The following is a 13,970-nucleotide window of genomic DNA, read 5'->3' on the forward strand; positions in this document are numbered from 1 at the left end:
AGAGAAAGAGAGAAAGAAAGAAAAAGAAAGATAGGGATGGGTGGATGAATGGATAGATAGAGAGATAGAAAGGAATGGGTGGATGGATGGATAGACAGATAGATAGATAGATAGATAGACAGATAGACAGACAGACAGATAGATAGATAGATAGATGATGGATAGACAGACAGATAGCTAGACAGATAGATCGATAGATAGATGGATGGATGGATAGATAGATAGATAGATAGATAGATAGATAGATAGATAGATAGATAGATAGTTTTCTCATCTATAAAACCCAAGAATAGTAACTGTAGAACTTACCCCATAGGCTTCTTATGAGACTCAAACAAAATACATTTTTGTTGTTTTTTAAACTCTTAGTTTCCGTCTTGGAATCAATACTGAATATTGGCTCCAAGACAGAAGAATGGTAAGAGGTAGGCATTGGTGTGATATGATTTGCCCTGGGTCACAAGCTAGAAAATGTCTGAGGCCAGATTTTAATCTGGAATTTAATCTGGCTCTCTATCTACTAACCCATCTACTTGCCCCCATAAGATACATCTGTAAAACACTTTGCAAAGTTAAAGAACCATATGAAGGTCAGTTTTTATCTTTAACAGTAGTAAAAATAATGACAATTTCCTATAAAGAAATTTTTATTATTCTTTTACCCTTCAACTTTATACACACATAATCTGTTCCCTAGCTATCTTCTGTTTTCTAGGCCTTGAAATTTGCCTAGATATGTATTTTGTATGTAGAAGCACTACCTGGTTTGGTCCTCTTCTTTAGTCCAGAATCCCAGTTATTTCATTTGCCCACCACATCTTAGTAATCACAAGATGCCATCATAGTGGTTCAGAGTGAAGAATTCCAGTTCTTCCTGTTGTTTTCCCAGGCCTCTACATCTAATGTCAGTATTTCAAGCAGCCTGAGTTTTGTCCAATTGGTTTTTTTTTTCTGTTTTCTTTTCACCCTTGTGGTAAGAACACATTAGGCTATTACTATAATCACATTTAAAGGCCATCACATGATGACCATGAGCCAGAGTTTGTGGTCAAAGCCTTGGAACACAACTGTCTTGGTTAGGCATCATGGAGCCTTGCTAACTTCTCATTTAAGAAGCTACTCCTGCGAAAGTTGGTCACCTATCTAAAAGTTCATGAATCCAAGCTCGGTTTCTGGAATGTATCCATCACAGCATGATTGGCTCATAGACTTAGAACTGGAAAGGATATTCAAAGGCCATTTAATCCACCCTTCTCACTTTACTGATAAAGACAAAGAGGTTTTAGGGATTACCCAAGATCACACAAGTTGTAATTGGCAGAGCCAGGATTCAAACCCAGGACCTTGGATTCTACACACAGCACTCTTTTCCAGGACACTATATTTCCTAAAGTCATGTTTTATTCATATACTCAGTCTTCACAGATAATGCAACTCCACTCAGGTCAAATTGTCACAAATTCTGAATTAATTCAGGCCTATTTAATGAAGGTTTAAAAAAATTAGGTCCCTTTGGAAGCTAAATTAACTTAGTTTTGCCACCAAGGAACCAATTAGTAGTTTACTGTTTCAGTGTATGTAACTGAGCTCTAATCACCTTGCAGGAGTAGTCAGGTCTACCTCTCAGGGAATAATTTTGGTGCCCAGAGAATCTGCCTGGAGATGCAACACAAGCAGTTTTCCCATCACAAATGGATCTAATTCAACATCAAAAGATCAGCTAGAAGAGAACAGCCCTAATCCACAATAACATACTGTAAAAATCAAACACTGCCCAGCCTGGAACCTGCCAGATGCAATGACGAAATCCCAGACAGATATAATACATGAAACAGCTCCGATTTGGAGGACTTGTTCTTATAAGTTGGACACCTGATGGGAATCAAGCATTTTTGGAACCTTACCTGGAGCATAACCACATTGTCTCCTTCAAAAGTCACAAACACGTCTGAGTCACATTTTAAGCCTGAGATCCGATTTTCCATCATGTATCCCTTTTCCAGAAGAAAAAGAAAATAAACACATTATTGGTTACATACATTTGCAATTTATTCCTCAGGTTGGGGTTCTCTACATATCATTTCCCAAATTTATTTCTTAAAGCTACTTTCCTCATTACTGATGATGCTAGATTTGGAAATAGTCAGTCCATATTGGAAAGAATATCATTGGGGAAGCATATTGTCAGAAAAGAAGGTGGAGTGGCCATGTGGATAGAGCAAGGGATGAATGGCCTATGTACTGGTGGGTTGTACCAGCTGGTAGTCTAGTTCCCACGTATTCTTCTTCCTATATCTGTGCTTTTGTACAGGCTGTTCCCTATGCTGAGAATGCCCTCCTTCCTCACCTCCAGTTCTCGGAATCCCCATCTTCTTTCAAAGTAAAGTTCAGATATCATCTACATGAAACCTTTCCTTGTCTTCTAATTGTCAGTGCCAGGGTGGATGGGTGTTAAGAGAGTACCTCTGCCGTGAGGGCTTGCTGAGCCTTTTTCAGGGCTGCTCATCTACTTCTGATATCCACTTATCACAAAAAAAAAAATGAGGCTCCAAGAAGCTATAGCATGTCAGTAGCCACACCCTAGTACATCTTCTTGGCAGATGGGCTAAACCACATTGAGGGTCACTGATGGACTACAAACCCTTTGATGAGTTAGGGAGATGTTTGCCCCAAGCATGTGAAGATTTCCCCCAGGAGAATGGGAGAATGAGAATGATTTGTTACAATGGCCACAAAGGTGGCTGAAACAGGAGCTGTGGAGCACCTAGAGTTGGTCAAACATCAAAGATGCCAAGATCATCCACTGAATCCCAAGCCATCCTAACGTTTGTCTTGCCACTGGACTTCAATGAGTCTGGAAGACAGAGTCAGGCTAATGACTGTGCAAGTCTCACTTAAATCTAATTCATGTACAACTCAAGACATTGTCCTGTGATGTCATTGGCCCTCTTTGAAAACAAAGGAAAAAAAGTTGTCAGTGCCATTACCCTTATATTACTGTTTATTTTGTATATATATATTTTGATTTATTCATCTGTATACATTATGTCTAGGCAATTAGGTGGCTCAGTGCATAGAGCACTGGATCTACAGTTAGGAAGACCTGAGTTTAAATGCAGACAGACACTTACTAGCTGTGCGATCCTAGGGAAATCATTTAACCTCTGTATGTCTTAATCTACTGGAGAAATAAATGGCAAACCACTCCAGAATCTTTCCAAGAAAACTCTATGTACAGTGTTAGTGTGCTATGGGCTCTGGGGTCACCAATAATCAGACACAACTGACCAACATACATCTTGTATCTTACCATCATTATCCCAATAGAATATAAGTTTCTAGAGAGAAAAAAGTGTTTATTATCTTTGTATTCAGAGTTACTGGCACATAGCAAGCACTTAAATTCTTGATTTGAACAGTTGGACATACTATATAGTCTCCACACAATATCAAAAAAACTAGAAGACAAACTTTAAGGACATCTAATGGACCCCCAGTGGTAGATTTGCGGGAGAATCTAAATCAGAGTCAAACAGGTAGAGAGTATGAATGGTTTACAAGGAGGATCCACAAGAATGAAATCACCATATTAATTCATATAAATAACATGAAATTCCAGCAAATTATTCTGAATATTTTTTATCCTTCCCTAAAAACATTCTAATTACCATGAATATAAAAATTTTCAGGGAATTGTGTCTTCATAGGATCAAAGATTAGATCTGAAAGGAACCCCACAGGTCACCTGTTCCAAATGACCTATTTTTCATGAGGAAATGGGGATCTAGAGAAACGGTGACATGCCTAAGGTCACATAGATGGTAGAGTCTAGGGCAAAGTCAGGATTCAAGCTCATAACACTAAGTATATTAGGAAAGTTCATCACTCTTTCCAATGAACCATAATTCCCCTCTATCCTTCTAACCACAGAACAGGGAGACTACCTTTGGAGGAAAAAAAACCCAGCTATTATACTTCGAAATAATAGGAAAGGAAGAGAAATCGGCTAAGTTACTACCATATATTAGCATCATTAAAGAGAATTCATTGGAGTGTGATGATTCTTTTAACATAATACTGGTATTTCTACAAAAACTGATTTCAGCTTCAAAGTTCTTGAACTCAATAAGCCCCTTGCTAGGGACTACTGGTCCTGTGTTTATATTTTCAAGATACTAGAGGGGCAGCTGGGTAGTTCAGTGGATTGAGAGTCAGGCCTAGAGATGGGAGGTCATAGGTTCAAATCCGGCCTCAGATACTTCCCAGCTGTGTCACCCTGGACAAGTCACTTGACCCCCACTGCCCACCCTTACCACTCTTCCACCAAGGAGCCAATACACAGAAGTTAAGGGTTAAAAAAAAAAGATACTAGAGTGACAGAACTGTCAATCCAAATAAAAGTGGTGCTTATATCAGGAAAATGTGGGAGGTGAGTCAGTCTGACCTGTGTCCTATAGCCTCCCCTCTTAGAGTCTGTTCCTCTTCCTCCCCTTTCAGGCACTCTGTATCTTCCTCCTATTAAAATTTGTTCTCCTCAAAAGATTCAACAGACATTGAAAACTTGGGGTGAGTTTTGCCTTCAGCCATCTCTTCTCAGGATATCTGCATCTAATCTCATTAGGGGCTTAAAGATTTCTATTACATTGTCTATGGTTACTTTACATATATCATCTCATATGATGAGGACAGTGAGATTTAATATAACTACCACTGAATTGGAGTCAAAAGGCCCAAGTTCAAATCCTATTTCTGCAAGCTAGTACCTGTGTGATGTTGTGATAGCCCCTTCCCTTCTCAGAACTTTCTCTCATTTGTAGAACAGGGTGGTTAGACTAAATCAAAAGGTATTAAACATGATGCCCAACCTGCAGCACTACCAAGTGCAGCTTGAACCACATTCAAATGTAACTGGTAAATATTCAACACAATTAACATGGAAAGAAACTTAGATAACATTACACTTTAAAACTAAAGCAATATTCAGACTTCAAGGATCTTTAAGTACGAATTAGTGGCCCCTCCATTTCTATCTGAGTTTGACACCAATAGGCTGTTGTTGTTTCTTCTTCATTTTCAAAGAAGACCAATGACGTCGTGGGGTTGGATTTAAGTGAGGCAGAATTGTACAAAGTCACTGGACTCATTCTTTCTCCCAGGGTCATGAGAGTCCAGTGGCAGGACAAAAATCAAGATAACTTGTGATGGCCCAGTATGCAGGGGATAACCTGAGCATCTCTGATGTCTAACCAAGCTCTAAGCAACCCACAACATCTGCCATTTAACTAACTTTCCACTCTTTAAAACCCAAAACCAGTGTCAACTGCTCCATAAAACTTCTGGGACCACTCCCTGTCAGTAACCACATTTCCCTTTCTCTTCATATAACATTCTGTTTTGAATTTCTCTGATGTACTTGTGATTTTAGTTATCTTTATATCTTACTTTCCTATTAGACTGTAAGTTCCCTGAGGGCAGGGAGGATGTCTTACCTAAAATTTATATCACTCTCAGGATCTAGCACAGGGTGGGATCTTAATAAATGTTTGTCAAGTGTATTTGCTCTCCCACAGGAATGCTGACTTGTACCCAGTTACATGTCACTGAGAAGTAGAGGTAATCTCTGGTTTCCTAATTCTAAGACTTAATGCTCTTTCAAAACTGTACAACTTTTGTGGTATGGTTTTAATTTGAATTTTGAATTAATTTTAATAAATTATAATTTAAACCAATTTAATTTTTAAAATTATTTTCATGTCCTTTGTTGTTTCTTTTCAGGTTAATTAGAGTAACTAATGAGCTCATTAGTTTTTAAAACGACCAGCTTACAGAAAGATCATCGATCTAAAAGGACAGCTTAATGATTGGCTGATGACTGACTGATGTCAAGACAAAAGAAAAAAAAATCCTCTGGAAACAGTAATGAGTAAGAACATGATTTTTCTTTTATAGAACATTTCATCAGAAATCTGAGATTTTATTCCTTCCCTTGATTGTTCAAGTAAGCTCAAGGCGGCTGTCCTGGCTCCAAAATCTGACAGAAGCCACATGACTCTCTTAAAACAGATTTTTCAACCTTCAATGAAGCTAGTTCTTAGTGTAGACAAACACCTTTGACATGTTGGAAAAAATGAAGTTCACAAAATGCTAAAAATGTTAAAAGTAATTGAAAGTGAAAGGACAACCCTTCCCCTCAAAAAAATAAAAAACTCCTCTGAAGCATGGCTGGCATGCCACTTTCAATCTCTCATAACTAGTTAAGAGATTTATTTTTGACCTAATTTTCATAAGGCATGTCAAATGCGCTTGCCCCATTTTTGAGAACTAAATCCTTGGCAAGTCTGAAGTTTTCAGTTTTAAAACTAACCAGACTTAAAGTATGTTGTGTCATGGAATTAGTTGGGTTAGGAAAGGACCATGATTATAATCCTAACTGTGTGACTTTTGGGGAATTACTCCCCATCTCTGAATCTTAGGCTCTAAACCTGTAAAATCAGGAGACTGGCCTGGATGAACTCTAAGGTCCCTGCTAGCTCTAATATCCTATAACAGTGATGGTGAACCTATGGTACACATGCCAAAGATGGCACACAGAACACACTCTCTAGGCACATGGCTGCCCCCATCCCACCTTTGTTACCAGAAAGGTAGAGAGACTTGGACAGAGCTGCTTCCTTCCCTCTCCCCACCGTGCCTGATGACATTTTTTCACATCCCCTGCCCCTCCACCCAGCAGCCAATGAGATCTCACAGGAAGTAAGGTGGGTGGCTCATAGGTGGCAGAGCTGGAGGAGAGCAGAATGCTCATGCTACTCCCTTTCCCCTCTCTATACTCACTAAGGACATTCCTCACTTTACCAGCCCCTCTCCCTAGCAGCCCAATGGGAGTGCTTCCTCCTTTCCCCTGTGTGGGGTAAGGGGGGGCATATCTGGCACTCAATGGGGGAGAGGAGCACAGCACAGGCTGGCGGGGGAGATGTCAGGAAGTGTGTCCCAGCACTTCATCTTTAAAAGGTTCACCATCACTGTCCTATAACATCTAGTATAGGAGGGATAATTATCTTAGCTTTTTATTTGCTACATTGTTCTCATACTTCTAAATGCATTTCCTTCACCCGTAGGGATCATGCTGTCTAGCAATTCATCAACTTTTTCTCTATCTGCCAGAGGATGTTTAGCACAGAGAGAAAAATAAAAACTTATGGGGAACATTCAATATGTCTTCAAGTATCTGAAAGACTTTCAGAGTGGAAAAGGGATTAGACTTGCTCTCGCTGGCCTCAGAAGGCAAAACTAGGAACAATTGGGCAAAGTCACAGAAGGGTAAATTTCTGTTTGATGTAATGGAATTCTTCCTAACAGTTAAAACTTTCTAAAAATGTAATGAGCTGCTTTGGGAGGTAGTGTTTTCCCTCTTACTAGATATCTTCAATCACCAAGGTCATTAGATGACCACTTACTGGGAGTATTAAAGAGGGATTTCTTGTATGACCGACTTTGTCTTCAATATTTTCCATGACAAATAATACAGGGATTTTTTTTAAAGAAATATTTCTCTGAAATATTTCAAAAGCTCAACAGCTACTTTCAGATTAGGCTGTTCACCACCATCAATGCTGTTCTTTATATGCCTCTCCCCCCATCATATATATGGTAGTGCAATAGCTTTGTCTCTAGAGCAGTGATTCCCAAAGTGGGTGCTACCGCCCCCTGGTGGGTGCTGCAGCGATCCAGGGAGGCAGTGATGGCCACACTTTTTTTGCATTACATTCTATTCTGAGTTCAATAAATAGTTTCATAATTTCTAGGGGGCGCTAAGTAATATTGTTTCTGGAAAGGGGGCGGAAGGCCAAAAAAGTTTGAGAACCACTGCTCTAGAGCATTCTCTTAGGAATTACAGAGAGTAAAAGTAAATGTAGGGAAGCTGCCTGAACATGAGGTATCCTGAGATAAGTGGCACGATGCCATTTCTGGGTAAGATATAGTGAAACTTTATCCATAAACGCCTAGAGTCCTGGAGGCAAAGTCCAAGTTCTGGCAGGAAAGGGACAAGAAAGATAGTGGGAGGACAAAGAGGATGGCTAGTGTGTGGGTGGCAGACATGTTTTGGAAATCAGTGGCCAGGAAGTAATATGGTGGTCAGGTTCCCAGTAAGATAAGACAAAAGCTTCTTCTACTAGATTGAGCGCAGTATCACAGAGGCAGGATCAATAGTCAGAAATGGAATCAATCCATCAATAAACATTTATTAAGAGCTAATTATGAGCTAGATGGTACAATGAGTAGAGTACCCACAGTCTGGAGTCAGGAAGATTCATCTTCATGAGTTCAAATCTGGCCTCAGATCTATAGGAAAAGGCTAGATGGGTTGGTAAGACATTCTAAAAAGTCCAAGTAAGGCCAGAAGGTTTATAAAAGTTATAAAATACTGTATGTACATTATGTTGTCTGATCCTTACATTAACCCTAGAAGATAAAATGATGTATTAATTAGCTTAATTTTACAGGTTAGGAAATTTTTTTGAGGTTCAGAGGAGTCAAGTGATTTATTTAACCAGTGTCACCCAACTAGAAAATGGTAACTCTAGAAGTCTTCTATTTCAGCTTGAATAGTCCTTATCTCCTCGGACTATAGTTTGCACTAAAGGAGATAACATGCTAAGTGCTTTTTAAACTTTAAATAATTCTACATTATTAGTAATATTACTTTTTTGTATCATAGCAAAGCATCTGATATCTCTCTTGTCGTGAAAAAGATGAAGAGATGTGAGCTAGATGATAGAATAATTAAAGGGATTCAGAGCTAATTGGTCACATCCAATGAGTTTTCCTTAGTGACAAATGGGGTTAAATGATTTGCCCAGGGTCACACAGCTAAATTACATAGAGGGCTGAGCATCAGAAAAAGAAAGAAATTAAATTTTATCCCTACTTAAAATCAGTTTAGGAACAAATGGTGTCAACTACAGAAATACTCCCCTAGCCTGAAATTGTGTAATTGGCTCTTAATGCACTGCTGACCCATTTTTGAAGGCAGCTAGATAGTTGGAGGCAGCTAGATGGCTCAATGGATTGAATCCGGGCCTAGAATCAGGAAGATCTCAGTTCAAATCTGACATTTACTAGCTGGGTGACCCTGGGAAAGTCATTTCACTCTGTTTCCTTCTGTTTCCTCATCTGCAAAATGAGCTGAAGAAGGAAATGTCAAAGTATTCCAGAATCCCTGCCAAGAAAATCTCAAATAGGGCTACGGAGAGTCGGGCACATCTGAAACAACTGAATATCCATTTGTTAGGGTTCAGAGGCCACATACATGCCTTAAAAATCTGCTAAACTGACTACTTCTGTGTGTATTTATGTTCATTTCACAAACACAGGTCTGGATGGTCCTGAGAAACTGCTGAAACACCGAATAGATAAAGCAACACTCAGAAACGAGGCTGAACTTTCCTAACGACTTGCTTATAGTGGTTTTTTGTGTTTTGTTGTTTTTTCTTAATACGGGTTAGTAGGTTTCGACATGAACTAGATGATATTAGTCACAGATGTTATATTGTGGAAGAGCCCAGTTAGGCCATTCAGAGCAGAAAAGGCTTTTCTGGGAAGTCTCTGGCCAGAGACTTAGAAGCACAATGGTAAAGTCAACTTTGAACCTCGAGACCTCGCTTCAAGTTTTTGCTCTGCCCCTAATGAGCTGTAAGGCCTTGAATAAGACATTTAATTTGCCCGGGCCTCAGTTTTCCCACGTGTAAAATGAAGTCACTGGACTTTATGATCTCTAAGTTTCCTTTTAGTGCTAACATTTTATGAGTTCTACGAGTCAATTAGCCGCTGGGAGAAAATTGCTTGCACATGTGAGGTAAAGATGCTTCTTTAAAGCATGGGATCCTGAGAGGTGATTTATTTCCAGAGTATATTCCTAGATACCATTTAAAGTAATCCAGAATTAAAGAAACTTCAGTGTGTTGGGCTAGTCAAATCCATACCTGAACAGAAATTCTCTGTCCAAAAACCCAACAAGTAGTTATGCTACCATTCCTTAAAGATGTTCATTGAAGGGATTCCCAAACAGTTCTTCCTATGCTGCAGTACAGCTAGATCTGTGTTGGCGAAGACATGGTATAGGTGCAGAGCGGGCACTCGGGGAGCTGCTCTGTTCCCCCTCTTCCCAGGTCCCGAGGATATTTTTTGCATGCCCCATCCTTCTGTTCAGCTGCCCAAAGCAAGCACTTTCTCCCTCTGCTCTCTCTGGTAATGTAGGGGCTCACAGACAGCCTGAATTTGCCCCCTGGGCATTCAAACTGGGAAAAGGTTCACCAACCCTGAGCTAGATGGTGCAGTGGATAGAGTGCTAGGGCTCTTATCAGGAAGACTCTTCTTCCTAAGTTCAAATCTGGCCTCCGATACTTTCTATCTATGTGACCCTGGGCAAGTCACTTAACCCTTTTGTCTCAGTTTTTCCATTTATAAAATGAACGGGAGAAGGAAATGGCAAATAATTCAAGAATCTCTGCCAAGAAAACCCCAAATGGAGCCACAAAGAGTCAAACATGACTAAAAGACAACCAAACAACAAAAACTCTTCAGTATCCCTAATTGTTGGGCAGTTTTTTCCTTCTTTCAGGCTTTTTTTTTTAACTTCTGCCCTTTGCTACCAATTTTGCCCTTGGGGAACCAAACTAGTCTCTATCTAATAGGTTTAATTTGCACCCTCTTAATCCTGCCTACATTTCTCTCTCTCAGCTTCATATCATTGGCATTTTTCAAGCGGGAGATGTATGTCTGCATCCAAGTCACTGAAAAATATATTAAACAGCCCAGGGCCAAGCACAAATTCCTGGGACCTCCGCTAAAGTGATAGCTGATGATGCACCATGAAGGACAAATCATTGGTTCTGGCTAGTCAACTAGTTCTGAATTTATTTACTTATTCATTTATTCATTCATTCTTTAATTATTTATTTCATTAATTTAATTTAATTATTTCTTTAATTATTCTATCACGTGGCTCACATCTCTTTGTCTTTTTCATGATAGCAGGAGAGAGATTATCAAATGCTTTGCTATGATATAAAACAATAATACTCATAAAAATATAGACATTAAAAGTTTGCAAAGCACTTTTCATTTAGTCCAGACTACAATCCTAGGAGATAAGAAATATTATCAAAATAAATTTTCTCCATTTTCTAGATTAGCAAACCGAGGATAAAGAAGGTTAAGGAACTTGAACAGGTCACAAGGCAAGTACATGTGTGATACAGAATTTGAACTCCTAGTTGTTAAGTCATTTCAGTCATATCTGACTCTTCATGACCCCATTTGGGATTTACTTGGTACTAGAGTGGTATGCCATTTCCTTCTCCAACTCATTTTACTGATGAGGAAACTGAGGCAAACAGGGTTAAGGGATTTGCTCAAAGTCACACAGCTAGTAAGTGTCTTTGGAACTCAGGAAAGTGAATTTTCCTGATTCCAGGTGCCAGCTAATGATCCATAGAATTTGAACTCAGGTCTTCCTAATTCCAAGGCTACCTAGAACTTTCAGTATGCTAATCGTGACTTTTGGTTTATAACAGTTCATTTGAGCCTCATAACTACCCTATGGGGAAGCTGTTATTATCCCCACTTTACAACTGAGGAAACTGAGCCTCACAGAGGCCAATGGCCTATCCAGATCATGCAGCTAGTAATTTGATTCCAAATTTATTACTCTTTCTGGCTCTAATCATATTATAGACCACTTCATATGAGAATAGCAAATTCCATTCTTGTCCCTATTTCAAAGGGACTTTCCCCGCCTCCTTGCCAAGTACAACACACCAACATTTTCACTTAGTTTCTGTTTAATGTGTATAAGTCCTCTAATTGTATCAAAAATAACCAGGGGAAGAAAATCTCGTTTGTAGATCAGAAGATGTAAAGTCAGCGTCTTTGGTTGCCAAATCACACACATCCCTCACTCCTGCTGCAGCTGAAGATTCAGAAAATACAAACCCTCTGCCAACTGATTTAAGGTCTAATGCATCCAGTTCTCCTGAAATACTTCATTTGCAGTCCTTTTAGCTGGAGGTTGGTATTAATTTCCAGGATGAGGTGTTCCACGTTAGTCATAGTTTTTTTTTCAAATAGAAAAGACCAGTTAGATCATTGGGTTCATTACGGTGCCAGGCTACAAAAGTTCCTCCCAGGGGGAGGATCTCCTACTTCCCCTGTCAATAGTTTGTAGGGATCCAGCCAGATTCTCATCCTCCTATGGAAATCAACAGGGATTCTCCTAGGCTTACAGTTAAGATAATTTCGCCCACAATGTGTCATGAATAAAGGTGGAGATTTTGCAGTTTCAAGGTCTAGTATGGTATTACTGGACACAGGACTTGTGTGAATGAAGTGTCGAGTGCTGAGGCCCCTCTCGTTAAGTGAAGAGGTGAGCCAACTCATCTTTGGAGTTAAAACTGCATGCCTGTGCAATGTAAGAAAACCCTCAGCCTGTGGGAACCTAGTTTTAAAGTCATCTTTCCAAGGCATTAAACAGTATCTGAGGTTTTAGTTGCAAATTGAGACATTTGCTTCAATTACAAGCGTTCCCACAATTTGTTCTTCTCAAATTGTGCCCTCGTTGAAAGAACCTGCTGAACCCCATGAAAAAAGGGGTATTTACATCTGTGTGCGTGATAGAGGACAAGACGTGTTCCTTCCAAGAGAGAATAACATTTTCCATTATCTTCCTTTGCTTCTCATAAAAGAGAAAATGTGGGATAAACAGAAGAAACTAAAGGTTTTGCATTTCTCAAGTCAATAGGATTCTGATGTGTAATGCAATCTAGAATCGGATTGCAGCATAATAAAGAGCATATACAGTAGGCTACGTTATTTTACTTCTTTTCCTTCTGGAATATATCTAGCCTCTTAGCAGCTAATTGTGAATGCCACTGAGGTCATGTCCTATTTCAATGAAATCTCTATAAAACATATATTATGTCTCAAAATTTGTCCACTGAAAGTTTAATATTTTCCTGCTGTTTTTAACATCTCCACATTTTAAGTGTTTGATTACACATAATAAATGTATCAGAACAAATTTAAAACAGGTGCTATATAGTATTAGCTTTTTGTTTTCTTTTAACACAAATTGGAGAAAGATTTTATTCATTTCCAATGACAATTTGGAAGGCGAGGGCGAGAGTGAATGAGCATTTAACTCAGCCACTAAAGGAGGTGGTGAGGTGGTTTTAAGAAGAGAAGCATTCAATAGCTTCCTTGGACACATTACTGGCTTTATAACCAGGGGGAAGTCACTTAACCTCTCAATGCCTCAAGCAATTATCGAAGACTATAAATTATAGACAGGCTGTGAAGTTGTATTGAAAAAATGCTTGTATATTATTTTTTAAAAGTAAGGAAAAGGAAATTCTACTACCAATAATGAATGAGACAAATCATGGTTGTTTCAATTTGTACTCAAATATCTCCATTTTTAATCCATCTGATGTCCCCTGATATTAGAGTATGGGAAGACTCCACAGTGGGATGACCAAACTGTTTTTGTAGCATTTACATAAAATTCATCACAATGCCTGTGGTTAGATTTTTGGATCACTTGCCACCTTTAAGCCTCAATCAAGGCCTAGAGAGGAAGAATTCAGTGAAATGGTGAGAGAAGACTGGGAATTCAGAGATTAGGGTTTTTCTCACACAAGGACTCTATCTCTGCTATTGTTCTTCTATGTTTGAGGATGACCCTGCTGTTGGGTTATGAGTACTGACACCACAAAGTATTATTTACAAGGATTGTTGAGCAAAATGAAAGGGAATAAGAAAAGGATCTCCCTAATGCTCCTTTTGGAAGTTCTAGAGGGGCCTCAATTCATATGTTGCTCCCATTGTCTATATGGCTCATCGATCCTTTCTTTTCTCCAAAGCTTGCAGCAGGGGATAGATGTGAGAGAGACAAAGACAGAGACAGGGAGAGA

The 13,970-nt window shown here is 39.2% G+C and overlaps 1 protein-coding gene across 1 annotated transcript in view; it reads right to left on the reverse strand.

Moving 5' to 3' along the window:
• The window catches only part of ACOXL (acyl-CoA oxidase like), a 511,038-nt gene that overhangs the window by 204,767 nt on the left and 292,301 nt on the right, over positions 1–13,970 (reverse strand). The window contains exon 11 of the mRNA XM_044659510.1: positions 1,905–1,994. Within this exon, the coding sequence (XP_044515445.1) occupies positions 1,905–1,994 (90 nt within the window). The remainder of the gene's footprint in view (positions 1–1,904; positions 1,995–13,970) is intronic.

Source organism: Gracilinanus agilis, chromosome 2 (assembly GCF_016433145.1).
Source record: "Gracilinanus agilis isolate LMUSP501 chromosome 2, AgileGrace, whole genome shotgun sequence".
Classification (NCBI taxonomy): Eukaryota; Metazoa; Chordata; class Mammalia; order Didelphimorphia; family Didelphidae; genus Gracilinanus; species Gracilinanus agilis.